We start from the raw sequence: 21,124 nt of genomic DNA on the forward strand, positions 1-21,124 counted from the left end.
AGAAACTAGTGATTTCTAAGTTATTGTTAATTGTTGTTTAAGCTGTACTGTTCGACACTTGTCAAATACTTGCGGTTACACTTTAAAAACGTTAATGAAATTCAGCGAAGAATAGGTCATAGGCCGTGTTATCGTTTAATATTAGGCTGAGCAGACATTTTGCTGTAACTGGACAGAACTCTCGTTAAATCATTAGCATACTTTTAGGCAGATCCCGTTGAAACGATATTCTAAATCGGCGATAATTACATCGTGCTTCTCTATTAACGATTGTTTGCGCGCGCGTTTAAACTGCACATATAATCATGTTCTATAAATTATTTTAGCAATGTACATTGGATATTCTATGTAGCACGAAAATTCTAATATGTTACGGAATTAAAAAATGAAAAAGAACAAATTTAATTGATTCGGATAATTTATTCAAAAATTAGGAAGTGAAGAGTCAAAATGATTTTGAAAAACTAGTTCTCAAATTATTTAATTATTATTATTCTTTGTAAAATATCTGCGAAGCAGATTTAAGAATTAGTAAAACGCATCGTTGTGATGACAAATAAATTCATCAATAATGTCGTAAGTACTGTGTTTATTTTTAAGTAAATACAGAAATAATGAAAATGATTGTATCGTAGCTAGGAATGCATATATATAAAATTTATTTAAATCCATATGATTTTAAGTCTAATTTGTAACTTTCACATAATTATCATATATTGATTAACGTGATTGTCTTATTTATGATAAATTACGTATAAATAATGTATGGGTGTATAAAATAAATAATTATTGTTTATTAAACGTTCTTAACAATGTTTTACGTACGAACTACTTATCGCTATACTCAATCGTTTGTATTTAAAAATAGTCGAATGTAAGTATTCCAGCGGTAAACAATTATTAAAAATATATTTGACTTTTTTCTCGATACTTTTTTTCAGCGACAGTTTACACAAGAATTTTCACCGGACGTTTCAGCGAATCGTTCCAGTCCTTCGAGTATCCTTTCGGTAAATTGCCACCATCCTTCGCTAGATTCGCGTCTTCTGCGATGATTCACGGCTTCCGCCAGTTGAGCCGGAAAATTGATCTTGTGCCGGGCGACGCTCTTCAGTACGAGCGCCGCTATGTATATGATAAAATAGATGCTAAAGTACAGCGGTATGTACCAGAGCTTCTTTCCGATGAAGTAATACGAGTAGGGCCTCTTGTCGAGTCGCTGGTCGTTCATTTCCGGCTCCTCCGTCGTGGTCTTGGGATGATGCTCGTGATACACAGGTATGTGATCGTAGATCACGTCGTGATGAAAATCGTGATGATCGTGATGCTCGTACGTGTCCTCTACGAACGGAGGCGGATGCTCGTGATGATTCGCAAATTTCACAGGTTTCGATCCGTCGTTCTCGTACGAAGAGGCTATCTCGAAACCGGGATAGTCCGTCTCGTGCTCGCCGCTGGTGTGATACTTGCTCGGCGGCGGTTTGTAGGAATCCGGAATCTATACGCGATGAGAGAGATTCGAAGATGAGAGATCCCGTGAGATGTATGTGTTTGAAAAACGAGCGATGAGAAAAGCAATTTACACTCGTCTATCTGCAGCTGGGGGACTAATGACGAAATAATTCACACGTTTACCTGATCGTCCATGGGCGCAGGCGGATATTTGCTGATTATTGGTTTCGACATCGGTGATTCATCGTCGAAGACCGGGCCGGTACTCGGGCTGTACTCATATATCCCGGGAAAGATCGGGCCGAGAAAAGTGGAGGAGTTCATGCTCGGAGGGCTTTCCATCACATCCGACGTGATCGCTCCTTTCTGAGGCCTTCCGTTCGCCTGAGTGAAAGAGTCCTTGTCGACGAAGAGTCCGGCCGCGGGTGGATTGAATCGCTGCTGAATTCGCATCTTGCTCGCGTCCAGTTTGGCTATCATTTCGCGATCCAGCGTCGAGTATCTGTATACGCGGACACAATAGGCCATTAGGGCCATTAATAGCAAATGTTTCGCCGTTGTACGTTAACATATCCTGAATTTACCTTGGACCGACTGGATGATCGATCGCTTCGCCTTTCTTCAGTTTCGTGGTCCCGGGCGGAACGTACACGGGCGACGCTGTGATAACAATGTCATTTATACTTCTATTTTCGTTCTCCGTATTGCTCGTATTGCTTCTCGCTACGGGCCTAAGGTGCACAGACGTTGCCTCACATTCGATCCTTACGTAGAATATCTCAGGGACATTGTGTTCGCCTACCGGTAGTCACTACCGGTGTGAACAAAAAAAATTTATCTCGATGTTACGCACCTGGTGATCCACGGGAAAGAATCGCGAGCGCTTCTTCCTGGCTGTCCGTTTCTCGATACTCTCGCGTATGACGTTACTTCCGATGACAGCGTGGCGGAAGACAGGCGTAGGAAGAGAATCGAAATTAAAATACGTAACATGCTGATATTCAAAGATGAATGGCCACGATTCTGGAGCGAGTGTCCTCTATATAGACTTGTAACTGTAACTACCACTTGAGCGATCGCGAATTTATTGTCCGCGCGCGCGTCCGGCATTGTTGCGCGCAACATTATTTTGACTGTTTCGCGTCGTACAGCAATGCATTCGTCATTAAACATTGTCCGTCTCGCAGACGGGATGACGATAGACTGCAACAGTTGATGCTTATACGCTATTACAGAGCTATTTTGCGACAATTTCAAGACTAGCGCAGACAAAACATATTCAGCCGGCGCAGCTGCGCTAACGAGAAGAAATGACGCTTTACAAAATAGCTCTAATTTACTTTGCAAACCGTAGCAATCCGTTATGAGTTGTGTTGCGAATAAACAGATTGTCTCCCGTTATTGACATTGGGAGGAAGAGTTCAGTATCGATATATTTTTATTAACAATAATCTTGAAAAAAAACCGGTATATATACAATTTACATTTCAACGTTTTTCTTTATTTTTCTAACATACAGTAAATTTCTAGTCAACATTTATAACAATGCAAAAATATAATACATGCAACGTTAAACAGGAAATGATATATTTACAGTACTACAAATATAAAACATTTTTATCAATAATTTATTGCATACACATGATCTCTCAATGTACAGAATCGTCGACTTCCGTATTTTTAACATAATTCTGTTTTTGATACAACTATGCATGTCTTTTCCTTTGCTCCCATACTGGGAGTTTTATATTTTCTACACAACTGTGCGCTCGTAAGCGATTACATGCAGAATGAGAAAACGAATCAAAAAAAGAAGGTATTAAGTCTGTATATATATATATTCCGCAATTAATATCATAGGATTTTTCTATACATGTGCCATTGAAAGAAACAGAGACTAAAAGGAAATATTAATAATAGGAAGATTGTTTGAGCATGGTATATTGGGATTACGGAAATTTGTCTGTATTGTAGATTATCCTGTGTGATTTACATATCACTGAAACTACTGTTAACGCGATTTCTAAAAATGCTGGATATTATTTCAGATCTTTCTTCAATTCAATAGAAACTTAAATAGATTACAGCAAATAAATTTTTTTATTTTAGTTCTTTCAGATAATTCAGATTTTAAGTTTAAAATTTATTTTTTTCTTTCGGAGCTATGTAAAACTGCTTACGCTGTTATTACATTCAGTTCCTTACCTGACTATCGTTAAACCAGAAATTCTCAGGAATTCACCTGCAAACTCAATCGATATGCTTGGCATTTTGCGATATGCTTCGCTCGTTTTCCACCGTGACTTTACTTTGATTTAAATTGTCAGTCTCAAAATTCGGATTAATAAAACAGCTTTCCTGCGTATCGCTTTCCTTAGCCTTTGTTTGAATCACAGCTTTTGTTTCTGATTTGTCCTCAGATTTTCTAATTGAATTTTGTTCAATTTCGTCAATATTTTTAGCATTTCTAATAGCTTCGATCTCAGTTGACTTCAATTCATCCACTTTTTCGTTGTTTTGTGATTCTTCTTTCTGAAATCCTTTATTATCGTTTTCCGTCGCGTTGCTCTTGTCATCAATTCGTTCACCTTGCGACTTTTCGTCGAGACTAATATCGTTCGTGTGCTTCTCGGGGCTATCTCCTTTGTTAATATTTTTCGGCTTTTTCTTGACGATATCGTTACCTTCGAGCTGAAATCGCTTCTTTAGATAAGTTGCGTTGAATATGAAATATACTATGCCGGTCAGTAAAGTTACCACAGCGAAAATCTGATAGGTCGGTCTGGTACCAAAAGCTTTCATCAGGTAACCACCGATCAAACTCCCAGAGCCTTTGCCTATAAATATAAAAATCAATATACAAATTTCTAATACAAAATAATTTATTTATTATTTCCAAGAAATAATTGAATGAAACTACCAAGAATACGTACCAACTCCGTAATAAACGCCACCGAGCAATCCTTGTATCGAGCTGTCGGTAGACGTGGTTGATAATTTTGCCGCATAAGTGACGGCCGCGGTGAAGCTGAGAGATGTTGTAACCGACTCTAATGCCTCGAAGATTAAAGTAAGCCAAGGATCGTAAATCAAAGAATAGCCTGTGCAGGAAGTACTTCATTATATCTTTAAACGCGCGTGTCCACGTTTGTCCGCGCTGTCAATTATTTCGCACCGTTATCATACTCACCGCAAAGCCTGATGGCGTAAAACACGAAACCTATGAAAAGCACGTTCGCGTGACCAATCTTTGATATTATCGGCCCCGAGAGTGCCAACAACGGTATACCGGCGATACCGCCTACCGCCACCGTGATACCCATAAGCGATCTAGATCCACCCAGGTCCTGGATTAGCCAAAAGAGAAACGACTCGATGTACCCCCAGGCGGTTCCTGTCGAAGTCTTTCTTTCTTTTAATCTTTTCTCCGAGTAATTTGTCGAAAACACCGATAGAAAAATTCAGGATCGTATTGAATATGTAAGTTTGGTAACTTACCGAGCACGAAGCAAGCAAGGAAGAGTACCGCAGTTTCGAGGTTTCTCAGAACGGTAAAGACATCGCGCACAACGTTCCTAGCAGGTACCTTGAATTCCAAGTTGATCATCAATATAAGAATACCTGATATAAGCTTCAATGCTGCGTAGAGGTAAAATGCTGGTCTGAAAAATTCGTTTAGACCTTTATTAACGATTCAATAAAGTTTAATCTTATTATAGAATCAAATATATAAATATGTCTCGAAAATAACGATATAGAAAAATTTTTTCTATTTTTTTAAATTTACTTTGGCGCGTGAAATCAATCCTTTCTGATTGTGTTATCAGTTATAGGACATCTTATAAATTATGACTAATTTACTCACCTAAAATCCGTATATCCTTTACCCTTGCTAGCGTAATCTATGAGAAAACCTGATAAAGGTGAGGAAATCATGCCTCCTATACTGCCATAAATTCTTTGAAGACCGTAATCTGCCTCCTGCTCTCGCAATATCGCTATAACAGCGCCTTCAAACATGGCAAAAGATGTACTGCCAATAATACCTGAAACAAAGAATTTTACATCTTTATTTTGTGATAACGTTGAATAACTATTACACAATTGAAAAAAATATTGTAATTTTTTTATGCTTAATATAATTACAGTTTAGATTTTTCTATAATAATTTGAATATAAATTTCTTAAAGTTTTGACACGATAAAACATTTTGGTCGGTTTGTGTTCAGCATCAACAACACTATTAGAAATGATTGTTTCCTTTCTTGAAATTGAAAAAAAAATTATTTCCTGTTGAACTGTGTAATGATTAGGGATTTATCTTTATATTATCTTGAGAGATAGTTGGAACATTGAATATGTACCTATGAATACTCGAACGACGAGATAGAGCCAGAACGTTAGCTTTATGTTATATTCGATTTCCATATTCATGTTAGAGCACACTGCGTTACGAGGTAAAGTAACTATGCATTTCTTCCTGCACTCGTTTGTGCTCAGGACTCGCTTGGTTGCTTCTAGATTCGCTTCGTGATCATAGAGCCGCACTTGTATCGTAATTTGATTATTTATAGAATCTGGATCATCGCAAATGGGTTTTTGAAAATCTTCTCCTGCCCAGGATATTTCCTTCGTCAAATATCTTTGCCGTTCCTCTCGTAAATCATCTTCATCCGGTTTCAAACTTTTTATTTTCGATTTGTACAAATGATAATTTATCGTACGGTTGACGTTATCCTTTAAAAAAATATGACTACTTGATCTTTTCATTTTTGTCTTTTTTTTTTAATTTTTAATTACGAAAATATAAAATATAAAAATGGCGAAAATTTCCGGATTATTGCCAATCTTTTGATATTTTCGGATACATACGAATATTATTATGTTACGAAGTATATTATTCTTCTTCTACCTTCGATTTCATTAAACTACCAAACGCGCATGTCGTATAATTTTTGTACATTCTATGCGTTATTTCGGCAGTAAAGCTATCAGTATCTTGGACATGCCCCGACGGGGACATACATGAGAAATACGAGTCCATTTGGTCCGTTGGGAAAAAATAGTGCGTTTTCGAAACCTGTCGAATGGTAGTCTTATAAAATTCATTATTTTTTAACTGTCGATGTTCCTTCATATCTTCCTGCTTAAAACTCTGTAATTAAAATACAATAATATTTATTCAGTATCGTAATAATATGATTGCGCGAAATACGCGGTATACTCATGAAAAGCATAAAAATATATAATACGAAAAATTGTACGATAATACTTTAAATTTTGAGTTTTAAGCTTACGTAACGTTCGATATTTTGCGATCTCAAAATTAATAATGTCAAGCTAATAAAATTTCTTTTGGACATTTTTTTTTTAATGGGCAGAAAGTGATATACAAGTAATTTTAACTGAAAGATTAAGTAATGCACACATTGCGCTATACCGTTTCTTCGTGCATTGACCAGCAACCGCGTGTTCACCTTACTACACCTAAGCTCACCGCTTATCCGTTATTCGATATTAGGTATCGAGTATCCGTAACTCAGTAACAGGCAGTCTGTTAACATACGTTCAATGCACAACGTACCGTTGACAAGTCGCTCTGCGCAACGATATATTTGTGCGAGGTATTAACGCCGGTCTGAAAATTGAGATGTCGGACCGTATAAAGCCTCGATTTCAGAATCTGACTTTGATCCGTCTCGTTGCTCGTTTCTACGTGACACACGAATCTGCGCAATAAGAAAAAAAAATCGCTAATTTTTGAGCTTTGTCCAGAGCATATACGCGGTTTTTAGATAAATGACTTTAAAGAAACCGATTAAAACGTCACTCTTTGCGAATGTACGGAGCATCTATTATTAAAACACCATTATAGCTTACGATAAATAGTAACATTCATCTTATTCGGAGCTGAGTTGTTGAAACTACTTTGAAAGAAACAGGAAAACAGAATGTTCACGTTAATGATATATATATACATATATACACATTCGTCACATATAATTGTCATATATATATATGTGTTCATTTGACAAAGCGTTTGTCGCTGCGATACGAGATTACTCTATTCGTGATATAACAATAATTTCCTCAATATGCGTTGCGTGATTTAAATTAATGACAGAATACTTGATGGATTGCAAATGTTCTTCAAATGCTGAAATATCATATTTCTGAGGCAGAAATAACAATAGAAAAATTTACGACACGAAGTACAATTATAAAGGTAAAAAAAAATATATACGTTTTAGGCTCAATGTAGAGAAAGATAAAAAAATCAAAATTTTGTAATATTATATAAGTAATGTTACGTAACACAATGAATTTGCAAGTTTGCCATTCCTGCTACGAAGTTAATGACTATATAATTGCGATTTTTCGCGACTTACCCGCAACTTTCTACTTTTATAGCGATCTCCGATTCTAATTTCGTCTCACACGGATAAGTCTGGCTCATTGTGTGTAGTAGCGATCCGTTTCTACCTTCGCAACCGAGGTCCATGATTACCCTCTCGGGGAAATGTACTGTCACTCTGCCGATGGGCACCAGTAATAGTAATAACGCCGCTAAGCCTCCAATCGCGGAAAACACCGACATCAAAATCTATCAGAAAGATTCAAAAATCTCATACGCCATTCTAATTGACATATATGTATCTAAGTATGCGTGTAGATATTCAAGTAGTAAGGTGACGTCAAAAAAACGTTTTAATAATGTCTCTAACGTTAATAAAAGGTAACATTATTTTACGTCATTTGACATCACCTTGCTACTTAGGTGGTAATAGATGATATAAGGAAATAAAATAAGGAAATAAAGGCAGAACGGTAAAGGCGTGGAAAATTTGAATGGTTGAAGAAAATATCTTGTTCATATATTGATATTTGGCATTATTTGGCAAGAAAAAATTAGTTAACTCACTCTGAAATTTCCTATCCGGTCGGCTACCATACCGGCAAGCGGCGGCATCACCATGGCCACGACAGGAGTGACGGCACTCATTATCGCCGTCTCTTCCACGTTTATTCCCAGTTCTCTCATGTGTATGGTCAAGTACGGATACAACACGTAAAGTGCTAAAGCAAAATCGCAGCGAAAAAACTTGTTACCGTGGCGGAAGAATTATTTAAAATTTTCACTTGCAATTGATTATTTGATTAGAGTGTCAAGATAAAACAGAAATGAGAATACGGTGTCAAACATTTGAAAATTGCTTTCTAGATATATTACTTACTGGAAGCTTTAACGAAAAATATTAATTTCAGCGGCATCAGCTCTTTTGATTTGAAATCCTTGCTGATCCTCCTGAAGAAGCTCTTGGGCGTTATCATTTTGATTTGTTCCTTTCTTGAACTTGAATTGACGTCGTTGAATTATTCGTAAACGTGAAACGTTCAATCTGTATTGTGCATATCTTCGCCGCACGTCACTGTTCTCTACATTTATCGGATCATTGAACAGATTTTTCAACAATTCTCATAGCAATTTACAACGATTTTGCAATAATTCTATTTAATTCATAACGAAAAGTTTTAGTAATTAGACGTAATTTGGTCAGTCGATCCCATCACTGTTATTGAAATGTACACGGCACGGCATGACCATGGCACAAAATACCGTCGAGATATACGAATGTCATGTCTTTTACATAACGGTTTTACAATGGCTTTACAACTTTCCATGGCAATACCTGCCTCATGGCATACATACAACAACTTCCGACTCATTGGCGTAAATAAACGTGAAACGTGTTCACCGTATCCATTGATTGAATATACGAAACACTTGTTATCAGGGGAAATTCAATTTCCGCAAGTCTATCTGTCAACCCGTTGTAAAAGAAAATACATTTTGTGTTCAAAAGCGGGACTTCAAATATGACAGATTGTGCAATCTATATCAGTATATTATTATTGTCATTTTTTCGAAGTAGTACAACTGCAGTACGGAGAATAAACTTTTGCAATTGCTTCGTCGGTATCATGAATTACGAGTGGAGCATTATAATCAACCTGAAATTGCTCGTAGTTACCGGCGTTGGGAGCGAGCATCATTATTGTTTTAATTGCATAACTCATGCGTCGCAGGCCTTGCGGAAGAAGGCGAACATTACTGTCTCTTCAACAAATCATTTAAGAATGCGATTCAGATTTCGAGTCTCAATAAAATTTCGAGAACAATGCCTTTTTTAATATGATTTGATTATGATGTTTATGAGTAAACGTCATAATCAGTCTCTCAAATATAAATTTACAATAAAACGGTATAACAAAAAATAATTTTTTAATTCTGAACGAGAAAATATAATATTATTTTATAATATAGTATTATTTTAGATTTTATAACAAATAAATATAATAAATAAAGAGACTTCAATCTAATAAAACTAATGTCTTATCAAATATTAAAAAACTGCAAGAAATAATTGCGCTTTTCTCTAGGATTCTTTTTTGTTAAACTGTAATTAATGGTAAATAATTTGAAAATAATGAAATTTTTAAATATGTAAATATCTAGTCTAATTTGTTAAATTATTTAAATGTATAAGAATCTTAATAATCTAAAAATACGAGAAAGTTTAAAGAGAAATTCGAGTGTTTCTAGAGTTCGATACACTCAAAATTTTATGTTCATTTTTATGAAATGTCTCGTAATCTACAATAAGCATAAATAGCAAATAAACTTATAAGAAAGATTTATGTGCGATTTAAATTTTAACTAGCCTCTATCTATGGAAACCATTCGCCAAGTACTTAGCAATGCTGAGCAGACGCGCGTTCCCCATTCAAGGTTTGACACGTTCTAAGGATGGAGGATTGTAGACGTGCATAGAACCGTGCTTCAAGAACAGTTAGAGTTTTCTCATTGGCAGTGAATGTTAGATAATTTTATCTTATAATACATCAAAAAGTGGCAAGCATGTGTCTCGTAATTTGATTGGATTATAATGCAACACGAGAGAGAAAAAGAATCTTCTAAAGAATTATCTTCTAAAGAATTATCTCTCTAAAATATTTTGAAAAAAATTCCTCGAAAAGCACGTAACAAAAATGTAGTAAAAACATTATTTTTTGCACTATATAATATATTATCCGATAAAAAAAAGTGTACGTTGATGAACAATGTGCGATTTTGATAGGCAATAAAGATATAAAATTATACTCGTGCCAGGACAGATTTTTAAAGCAAAAATGTTTTTTTTTACGTTGGAGCGTACGTGTCTGTAATAACACATGTACTTACATTATAGCACCGCCTTATTGTTTCATAACGTTGCAACGTACGCGAATTGTTCTTATTACGAAAATGTCAATACGCGCAAGAAGTTATGAAACAAAATGACATTTTGAGATCAATTGCCTTTGATAAGACATTCCAACTGATTACATACCATAAGGTTTGAAAAAAAAGAGCAGGTGATTATTTCAAGTTATTTATATATTTCGCGCAATTATAATATGTCAAGTCATGTAAGACTATAATTGCAACACTAGTATAAGAAACTGGTAAAAGAAATGACGGAGAAATAAATCACGAAGTAGAAAGCGACGAAGAAAATGAGTATAATAAATTGGCGCACGCGTGTCTTGATGTGTTACCAAAGATTTCTGTAGAGAGCAAAAGCATTATTGTTATAAGGATTCTTATGAAAGCACGCTATTCAAGTAGCCTTGGATCTACGGGAAAAATTTTCAGTTGATTGTCATTCAAGTGCTATCGTCGCGTCGAGATCATAAAGCAATTACTTGATTCCTTTTTAATTCGTGTTATAAATCTCTATGATATTTATAGTTAGCTACAGTACACCTTTATGTTACGAATATTACGAAAAACGTATATTGTGTGGTAGCCGCTGATTTTTATATAACTCTCTTTGTTAATCGACAAATATTTTAGTATAATGGAGATGAATCGAATATACAGAAATCAAGTAATTAATATCTTCTGGTCGAATGTAAAATCCCCATCAGGACTATATTTATAAATAAATTATAACTATTACTATTAATACTCTGTAATACACGCGTTATAATGTACCAATATATCGCGAATCATTAAATATTATTAAAGAATTTAATGCTATTCTTGTTCTTCTAAAATATTCGAATATTGCATTGTCTTTCCAAATTATTTAACATAATAATTATATACATGTACAAGTTAATAACACCGTTGTGATCGCGACGAGTAACATTGAAATGTTTTAATTATTATTTGCTATCATTTTTAATGTAAACTTAACTTACATTCACGAAGCGTTTTGTTGCCAACAATAAGACATCGTTTCCCAAAAATAGCAGTCATAAAATGCCAGGTGAGTCGATTGAAACGGAAGATACCTGAGCAGTAATTATAAGTAATACTTCCGTCTCTCGTTTTAAATCTTGAGGTAAAAGTTCGAAGTGTAATCAGGAAAACTGTTTCGGAGATACAGTATGATATGTCAAATAAGAAAAAGGAAAAGAATTGGAGAAATGAAAGAAAAAAAGATCGGAAACCGTATGGAGAGTGACGGATCTTCAAAAAATACCGGCTGGATCCGTGCGGCGCGATGTCATGCGCAATACTGGCATCTGGGCACAAGTCGCCGACTTGAGCTCGGGAGAGGAAGGAGCGTATTTCAATACACCGATCCAATCTAAGTTGCGACGAATCACCTCGCAAGCGGCAAGGATATGTGTAACCGAAGAGTGAATTTTCTTCGACTTGACTCAACATTGTATTGTGTTTACTCGTAAAATAGAACAGACAATGAACATGTTTACAGAAATAAAAAATACAAAAATTTGATCAATTTTAGAAAAACTGGGACATTTGTAAGCAAATAGGAATCACCGTTAAACGCAAATATCTGTGCGGTATCAGGCTTTGAATACCTGTTCTTGTAGATGCTGTTTGTAAAAATCACTATAAACTATATACTAAAGAGATACTATTTCTCCTTAGTTAAAGAAGTTTTTTTCATCTATTAATATTTGAGAGCAGTATTTAATATTTTCGAAAAAACATATTGCAAAGAATACATATTATTTAATACTACATCGGATATTACTACATCGCACTTGCGATTTGTATTTATTTATAAATAAATTTGCTACTGCTTTGCGGAAGTATTCCTTCAATAACTGAATAATCTAAGCGACAGCCTATAATTTTAAGATAATAAAAAATACTCGCGTACGTATGTTTATGAATAGTGAATTTATGTCTTTGTATTTATCACATTATTTAATAGTTTGGATTATATAATTATTTCATTATACAATTATACAATTATTTCAAGTAAAGTTTTCCGCATTCTGCGGTAATCATACCATTTAGCATTAAATCGCACAATATTCTTCAATCCGTAATCCTTTATCAATAGAACCTTACTGAATTAAACAGTATCGTGAGAAAATCTCTTTTTCTTCCCCTCTCCTGATTTGAATGCGATGGGAACGGATCCATCTTTGCAGTTTTACATCGTCGACGGACTATACAGATTAAATCCTTGACACGCACCATTGTGCCGTTATTAAGCCACGATAAATCCTGCAGTTCTTTGAAATAGATGGTTGCTATAAACAGTGATGGTGTTCGTTGGTATGGAATCACAGGTGAATTTAACGTATTAACGGAATAACTGATTTTGGCCGACCACCCAAATAACAATATACAGTGTTGCAAATCTGCGGATAATTAATTGTTCCATTGTATGATGTGCGATACACGGTGCAACGATATCAAGTGTTGTGAACCGATTTTGAACGTGATCTTAATGCGGACGTATGATGCAAATTGTTGCAATATTTTTCTGGCAAATGCTACTATTTTGCTTATACTGGAAATATATATATACACACACATATTTATTATACTTTTGGTGTTTAGCTCGGATATTCGTCAACATATATTCGCATCACGTTAGTGCATATATATAAGTTTTGTTGTATACTCATATTTTATATCTTATATCACTTATATGTTTATTTTTTTGAATCTCCTTTTTGTCCGAATGACTAAATTACGCGTAAAAAGTGCGTTTGGAGTTCTAACAGATTGATTTGCTGAAGAAATTGAAGAATAATAATAAAAATCGGAAAGAATACGATTATGAAAAACTTTAAAAGGGATAATTTTATTGAAAATTAAATAACTAAGCGAAAAAAGACCTTTTCTTCTATTTCCACTTCTTTATTAGTATTATATAAGATCAAAAAATATTGATCGCTACGCGAGAGAGGAACGCATAATTACGCAAATACCAATATCTGCAGTAACCGTGTCAAAGTGGGACATTGCGAAAGGCTATAGCTTCGCGGCTCTAGCTCCGAGCCACTTCAGACGCCCCCCCCCCTTTCTCCGGAAGCCCTTACTCAATGGAAATATTCAGCGAGACGCATATTAAGATACACGAATATACATATGCATAGGAATGCACCAGTCTAAAATATTTTTCTACTTTCGAATATATTTATATGATAAATGCTATTTAATTATATTGAGATAAAAAGTTCTTGAGTAAATATGAAGCTAAAATAGTCATTATTTAAATGAACTTTAATGCATTTAATGTTTAAATACATTAAAGTTTGAATGAATTTTCCGATTAAAAACAATGCCCTTCGTGCCTATTTTAATCACTGAAAATATAAACGTTTATAAACGACAATTTTATATAAAAGTTATTACAACCTCAAGCGATTATAGAACTTTTATGTCTATAAATATGAGAATGTATACATTTGAGTTGATATTGTTTCATTTAAAAAATCTATTTATTTTATATATACATCAATGTATATAAATATTTTGAGTTTTAATATTTCAAATAATTTAATAATCGTTAATCTAATTATTTTTTATATATGCACGATATATTTGATTGTTCAGTTTCCATCGAGTATCTTGAAAAAATATTCAACCTGGAAAAATTCATACGTAAATTACAAGAGAAACAAGTGGCAAATGTGACTAAAGTTTTAAGCAAATGTGTGACTAAAGTTGTTTTTACCTCTAATATGCCGTCTTCCGGTAAGTCGGAACAGTGTATAGCGTTTTGTACTTTCGTTTTCCCATACTTGGCTCTAAGCGTATTCGGTCTGATTTGCCGCGCAATGTCCTGTATCAAATAAGTATGTCAATAACGCGGGAGCAAAGCAATTGAAGTGGTTTATACTTACCGGATCCATTGGACCGCATAAATTCCTGAAATCAGCAACGATGTCAGGACTTTCGTCTTTACGGCTCACTTCCACAACAATGCATGGACCAGATTGTAGTTCTGCTACCATCGCCTACAACAAGTGGTCATGTTAATATTTCCATCTTCAGAAATAATCATTTGTAAAACGAATACATAAAATAGATGAAAACATACAGTATATTCAGGAAGAACACCTTTGTATATTTCTAAAAATTCCTCCGAGTTAATTGGATTGACATAAAACTGTTGTATTGCAGTGATTATGTAGCCTGCTTTTTGAATGTCATCGATAATGGTACCTATATTATAAATTAAAATTGAGTGAAAAGAATATACATTAGATTTAGACAGAGGTTTTAAAATATATGAAAAATGCCATTAATCGATCTTTTACAAAATATATGAATATATATAAAATATAGATCAATACATTAATATATTAAGATGTTCAACTTACCAAGACATTTTTCCTGTACAGCATGTGGCTTGATGATGCAGCAGGTACAGTTTTGTAGGGTTGCAGTGTTTTTAAAGCCTTTATTTTTACTTTTTGAATTAGGAAAGAAGTATTGCAATTCCTACAAATGATCAAATCTTGTGTCAAGCAAGGTATCAAGAAATGCTTTTAGGTTAACTGTTGTGTTTTAAAATTTTTACCTGCATTGCTGTTTCGGTATCTTTGGATCCATACACAGCATTATGTATCTCGTTTTTTCCATAGCAAGCTCTTAATGAAGATGCTGCTGTTGAAAGAGCATGCTTACTATCTTCTGGGCCTGCTAGTTCTTGCCATCTCGTTATACCATTTCCTCCTAATAATTCTAAAGCAACGACAGGGCCAGAAATAAGATAATTTATAACAGACCTAAAAATAAATTTTCATAGCTACCAATATCCAAAATTTATTAAAAAATAACAGTTTGCTTTTAAGATCACTGTTAAAAATTCAAAATTTAACTTACGTCTTATCGACTTCGTCCTTTACCAGACAATTTTCTTCGATATCATTTGGAGTTAATCTTATCATTTTTATATTTGTGATATGAAAATCATAATTTACAATGGCTTTTAATATTTCACCCATTTTGTCAATAACATCTGGTTTCAAAAGTACAAAAACTCTGAAAGAAATAAAATCATATCAATTGAGTAAAAATTTTGCAATATACCAGAGAAATCATATATAAAATGATTTATTTGTTTCATTACTTTTGCATTTGAGTTTCTAATTTGGTTTTGGTACAGGCGTCTGCGTAACCCATAATTTTGATACATCTTGAAAATATTGTTATTACAGTACCGACGTAAAAATCTTTAGCCTTAATGCCTTCACATGTTGTTCTTCTTAGAAAAGTCTTCCTTGTTTTTAAGTCAAACTGAAATATAGTTCACGGAATATAATGGAATATAACAACTTTTGTTTGGCAATATGAAAAATATTTTATTAAAAAGTAAAACTCGATTCTTTAAAGTCAAACCGTATGATTTTTCTTACACAATATAAAGTCTTGAAAAATATTAATTTCTAATATATCTTAATACTTTTATTTGCAGAATGAGATGAATCAATTAATATAAAGAGAATACAATTATTTAAAAAATAATATAATTAAAAATGTATATATAAAATTATATATATTTTACATGCAATTCTTTATATTTTTAAAACCTTATACTTTTTTCCTACATCATTTGGAGTAGCAAAGATATTTAACGTGTTCAAGTTAGGTAAGACATCTTGTATGTAATATTAATTTGCATTAACTTGCACGTACCAATTCGACAGTATTATCAGATGGATAATAATACAGATAAAATTTCTTCAGCACACAAGCGACTTGGTCATACCATTCAGCTTCAAATACATATCTGTCGCCGTAATCTGCAGACATCTCGAAATTCACATATCCTGACGTATTGTTTTCAATGCTTGTAATATAATATGTGAAGAACTTTTAAAAGTGTATTTCATAAAAATTAAATGGAGAAGGTTATAAATTCATCACTTAAATATTCAGAAAAATATCAAGCCAATTGGAAATATAATTTAATTCGTTTTGCACATTTATATCATGTCTGAATACATCTTGTCAATACCAAAGTTAAAAGGTTTACAACGGAACGACAAGAAACAATTAATGTGACAGAAAAAACGCTCTGGAAAACTGTCAACAAGACAACGACGGAGATAAATATAAAACCGGTGTTTTTTGACATTGCTGGGCAACGCGCCTCCACGTTCACAAAATGTAGACTACATACCCATATTACTAAGCTTTCCAGTGGGTAACATATTACATCTACATATTTTTGGTTGTGGGCCGTGCTATGTCGATAAATGTCAGATAATGGAATAAAGATACAAATAGACAGTTCTTAAATAGAAGACTATTTAATTAGCAATAAATTATAGTAACATTTTATTATAGATTCACAAACTCTTTTCTAATTTGACAAGCGATGGAGAAAACTGGAACATTATATAAGATTTTACGAAAGAGACTGACGTGACCATTATTTTTAAACTTTTCTCTGCTATCATAATAAAATAATTAAAGATAATGTTTAATATAGAATGTTATTGTATTTATGTTTATAATGTAATTATGTATAAAATAATAAAGGGTACAGTATATATAATTTTATTTTTTCTTTCGAAACTTTAATATAGCTGTTGCGAAATAAATTACTTAAGAAATTAGCTGTTACGAGAAAATAATTCGATCCGTATCTATTTTTGGTATTATACGCTTCTCATAAGTATTAATTTGAATTTTAATGTCAATTTAGTGGTTGAAAATTGATCAAGCGAGCCTTAGCAACCAAATCTCCAGCGCTAGGCAACGCACAATCGTTTGCACAAGACAACGCGCGCGTCTGACTGACGTGAACGCACGTACGCCGCACGCACGCACGCACGGCACGCATGCACGCATGTACGAGCGAACGAACGACCGAACAAAACAAAACGCGGTTTTGACAGCTCCGGCTGGTCTGGCTGGCGCGGAGAAAACGCACCTTCGTGATACGTAATCCCTGACGCGTGATCCACATTTTATAATTAAATCCGCGCCTCCCTCTCCCCCCCCTGTGTCAAACACTAGTGAATCGCAACCCTGTCTGGAACACTGGACGCATCCTAATTGGAATGTCCACATGAGGCTGCTGAAATTCTTGCTTCGTTATTTCCCGCCAGGTAAACAGACGACGTACAGCCGGGTGCGTTAATGACGCTGTCCAGTTACGCTCTCACATGTCCTTTTAAATTAATTTAATATACTTGAGAGAATACTACAATAATAGTATATATATAACTTGGGTTTCAATCCTTTCAGGTCTCGCTCTGGAGTACACGCAGGGCGGTGACATCAAGACAAAAATGATCGACTTACTGGACTTGTCCGCCGAGTAATCAGATCAGATTTAGCCTCTTACACATTTAGCTCTTTCTTAATCGCCGTAGCTCCGCTTAATTTTATATTTGCTTGTTCTACTTTTTTGAGTGTGAAACTATATAATACGTTTGACGTAAGACGCGTATCACGTGGAATATAAAGCCAGCAATTAAACAATTCACAGAACGGACGTAAGAGCATTAGCGGAAAGCATAAGAGCGGCCGAGCCCATAATAACCGAAAGTGTAATGGACCAGTTAGTCGAAACTCTGCAGAAACTGCAGGCTAAAGTTTGCGACACAAATACCAAGCGCTACTACAAATACAAAACCTTACAGACGCATCTTTTGCCAGTCACTAATGTAGCGCTCGATAAACTAGGTAAAAGGTACTCTACATTAAAATTGTCACTTAATTGTTAGCAGAAACTTGCGAAATTTACGAGAAGTTCCGAGGTAAGTAGTGTTTCGCGTTATTAAATCCCATAACGGTGTGAGGCGGTCGATTAGAAGTCTCACTAAAAAAGGGACAAATAATAAAATGTAAAAGTATGACTGAGAATAATTAATAGCAGCGAATGTATGATTCATCTGAAACGTGTACCGTATAATCCGTTCACGTAATCCGTTTCGATCGGCAGATGCCTGACGGGCAGCTATGACCGAACTTGTAAAGTTTGGGACATTGACAGTGGAGCGGAGCTTTTTACTCTCGAAGGCCATAAGAACGTGGTCTACGCCGTCTCGTTCAACAATCCGACTTCGTGAGTTTATTTCGCAATATAATCAGAATGTAGTCGCGGCCGTGTATCGATCTGGGATTGAAAGTAAGACACGTACGAGAACTCGTACGCGACTTACAGACGGCCGAGATCCTCCTTTTTAACGTATAACGCGCGTTTATATATACATCACGTATACAATAATACGTACATGCGCGACGGATTAAATCTACCTGTCCCGTTTTTTTTTTACCGTTTTTCAGAGACAAAATTGTGACCGGGTCCTTCGACAGAACGGCGAAGGTCTGGTGCTCGCGGACGGGTCACTGCCTCGCAACCATGTGGGGTCACGATGCGGAAGTGGTGGTGGCTAAATTCTCACCGACGCGATGCAAGCTCGCGACCGGCTCCATCGACGCGACGTCAAAAATATTCCATACAGAAACCGGTATTGAAAATATCGCAATGTTATCTCACATAATAAACGCGCGCGGCGCGCGTTTCGATTCGGCCAGCGCGCGATCGATCGGGCGCAACGTAACTACACCGTCGAATCCACTTCGCCTCGAACACATGCAGCGTGCAAACAATACGCGACAGCAGTCGACATATTCTTGTACAAGTATACTTATCGCTGTGTCCAATTATTGCCGGCTTTAATGTTATCACTGCGGCTGCCCTCGCTTTAATTAAAGCGAGCTTAAAGAGAGTCACTATTTAAGTTGTTACCAAGCTCTCGGTTGTCTCTCTGAACGGTAATTATTTAGACAATTTAGGATATTAACGAAATATCAATCGCGATTGGGCGGTGCAGGAAATAGCTTTAAATGGAAATGAATAAATACTTGCCAAGCATATGTTTTAATCTTTTTTTTCTAAATGAGCAATTAGATTAGATTGGACAAATTCCTGGTTTTGTTATTTAATCGCGATTTTTAAACTCAAGAATTCTAAGAACTACTATCTCTCCGCCTGAGACGGGTTTCCACGAACAAAACGCCGATATACGCCGTAACCTTTTTTATGCGAGAGACACGATTTGGATTCGGCAGGTCAGGAATTGGGTACGTTACGGGGACACACGGCGGAAGTTATTGCGCTGCATTACAACGACGATGGAAATCAGATCATATCGGGTTCCTTCGACGGAACCGTGAACATCTGGGATACAAGGACATTTGCGTGGGTTTCTCTCTCTCTTCTTATCTTACTTATTATCTTATCTTATTACCGTCTCTTAAGTATGACGTGACTTTACACAGAATTCATATTGCATAAAGTAATTGTCAATGTCGAGAATGATTGCTTGACATTGTTTTCGCCGAATCAATCTCTCACTTTTTTTTCCCCCTTATTGTTAGCATCGTAATGTAAGCTTAACGCAAATTAAAGTTGCCTTTTCTCGAAACGAAATGAAATTTGATAAAAGTATTTTTAACTGACACTCTTATTGTTAGACGAACGAGCGTGCTAATCGGCCATCGCGCGGAGTTGTCCAATTGCCTGTATAATTTCGACTGTTCGTTGATCGCCTCGTCCTCGATGGACAAAAGCGCGAAGGTGTGGGACGCAAGGATGAATTCCTGCTTGGCCACGCTGCTGGGACACGACGACGAAGTTCTGGATCTCGCTTTCGACAATAACGGCAAGAGACTGGCGACGGCCAGCAGTGATACCACCGCGCGAGTTTGGGATATAAGCAGCAATTTCCAACAGTTGGCTCTCGCGAAAGGCCATCGGGAGGAAGTGTCGAAAGGCAATTAATGTCTTATTGCAAACGGATGCTGCGCTTTTCATCTTTTCTATATATCTATATCAAACGTGTATAACATAAATTAAAATTCTATGAACGTATTTTCAGTTTGCTTCAGTCCGAACGGCCATCAACTTCTAACTGCCTCCTTGGACAGAACGGCCAGGCTGTGGTCCGCGGACGACGGCTCCTGCTTTCAGCAATTGAAAGGTCACACCGACGACGTTTTCGCGTGCGCATTTTCGTATACGGGGGATAGCATAATTACCGCCAGCAAGGACAATACCTGCACAATTTGGAGGTGACTCGATTGGTTTCAGGTGTCCGCTTAGCTTCTGCTCGTCGCTCTGTTTATCGTTTACATCGTATATTTTTATGTTATCTAAATAACGGTGTGCGCGCAGCCTATCGTTTTTCGATAAACAGACGAGCGAGCGATGATATCAAGTGCTTCCGTGTTCTAGCAGACAGCAACGTCAACATTTTGATAAAAGCAGAAAGAATATCTCCAAAAATAAAAAATAAAAAATTTTTTCAGTAAAACCGTTGCTGCCATAGAATATTTAATGTAAAAGTAAAGTTCGCTCTATATATATATGTATATATATATATA

General features: G+C 35.6%; 4 protein-coding genes across 5 annotated transcripts in view; 1 reads left to right on the forward strand and 3 right to left on the reverse strand.

The window, feature by feature from the left end:
* Positions 1-494: 494 nt before the first annotated feature.
* Positions 495-2,260, reverse strand: LOC105452462 (the record flags this gene model as incomplete). Its single annotated transcript, XM_011693570.1, has 3 exons — positions 495-1,498; positions 1,636-1,954; positions 2,037-2,260. Coding segments are annotated over 3 exons (1,104 nt in total), but the record flags the coding sequence as incomplete, so codon positions are not given.
* Positions 2,261-2,931: 671 nt separating this feature from the next.
* LOC105452463 lies at positions 2,932-12,331 on the reverse strand. Its single transcript, XM_011693571.1, has 12 exons — positions 11,701-12,331; positions 8,688-8,889; positions 8,375-8,529; positions 7,842-8,056; positions 7,037-7,181; positions 6,365-6,607; positions 5,817-6,189; positions 5,318-5,498; positions 4,951-5,114; positions 4,643-4,846; positions 4,386-4,553; positions 2,932-4,289 (listed from the first exon to the last, which is right to left on the reverse strand). Exons 2-12 carry the CDS (start codon positions 8,782-8,784, stop codon positions 3,703-3,705), a joined length of 2,532 nt encoding a protein of 843 aa, XP_011691873.1. The 5' UTR covers positions 8,785-8,889; positions 11,701-12,331; the 3' UTR covers positions 2,932-3,702.
* A 1,662-nt stretch (positions 12,332-13,993) lies between these two features.
* The window catches only part of LOC105452467 (nucleoside diphosphate kinase 7), a 28,761-nt gene continuing 21,630 nt past the window's right edge, over positions 13,994-21,124 (reverse strand). Inside the window, exons 1-9 of one of the 2 annotated variants that reach the window (XM_011693578.1) lie at positions 16,418-16,893; positions 15,852-16,018; positions 15,605-15,763; positions 15,300-15,507; positions 15,100-15,220; positions 14,817-14,941; positions 14,620-14,733; positions 14,451-14,558; positions 14,011-14,361 (exon numbers count right to left, since the gene is read on the reverse strand). In XM_011693578.1, the coding sequence (XP_011691880.1) occupies positions 14,326-14,361; positions 14,451-14,558; positions 14,620-14,733; positions 14,817-14,941; positions 15,100-15,220; positions 15,300-15,507; positions 15,605-15,763; positions 15,852-16,018; positions 16,418-16,534 (1,155 nt within the window). In that variant the 5' untranslated portion in view covers positions 16,535-16,893 and the 3' untranslated portion in view covers positions 14,011-14,325. Of the gene's footprint in view, positions 14,362-14,450; positions 14,559-14,619; positions 14,734-14,816; positions 14,942-15,099; positions 15,221-15,299; positions 15,508-15,604; positions 15,764-15,851; positions 16,019-16,417; positions 16,894-21,124 lie in introns of those variants that run through there. The other variant, XM_011693579.1, reaches the window with a different exon arrangement.
* LOC105452466 (dynein assembly factor with WDR repeat domains 1) lies at positions 17,583-21,026 on the forward strand. Its single transcript, XM_011693576.1, has 7 exons — positions 17,583-17,838; positions 17,978-18,050; positions 18,222-18,425; positions 18,678-18,800; positions 19,022-19,206; positions 19,811-19,940; positions 20,216-21,026. Exons 1-7 carry the CDS (start codon positions 17,799-17,801, stop codon positions 20,520-20,522), a joined length of 1,062 nt encoding a protein of 353 aa, XP_011691878.1. The 5' UTR covers positions 17,583-17,798; the 3' UTR covers positions 20,523-21,026.

The sequence above is a fragment of the Wasmannia auropunctata genome, unplaced genomic scaffold (assembly GCF_000956235.1).
Source record: "Wasmannia auropunctata unplaced genomic scaffold, wasmannia.A_1.0 LD336031.1, whole genome shotgun sequence".
Taxonomy (NCBI): domain Eukaryota; kingdom Metazoa; phylum Arthropoda; class Insecta; order Hymenoptera; family Formicidae; genus Wasmannia; species Wasmannia auropunctata.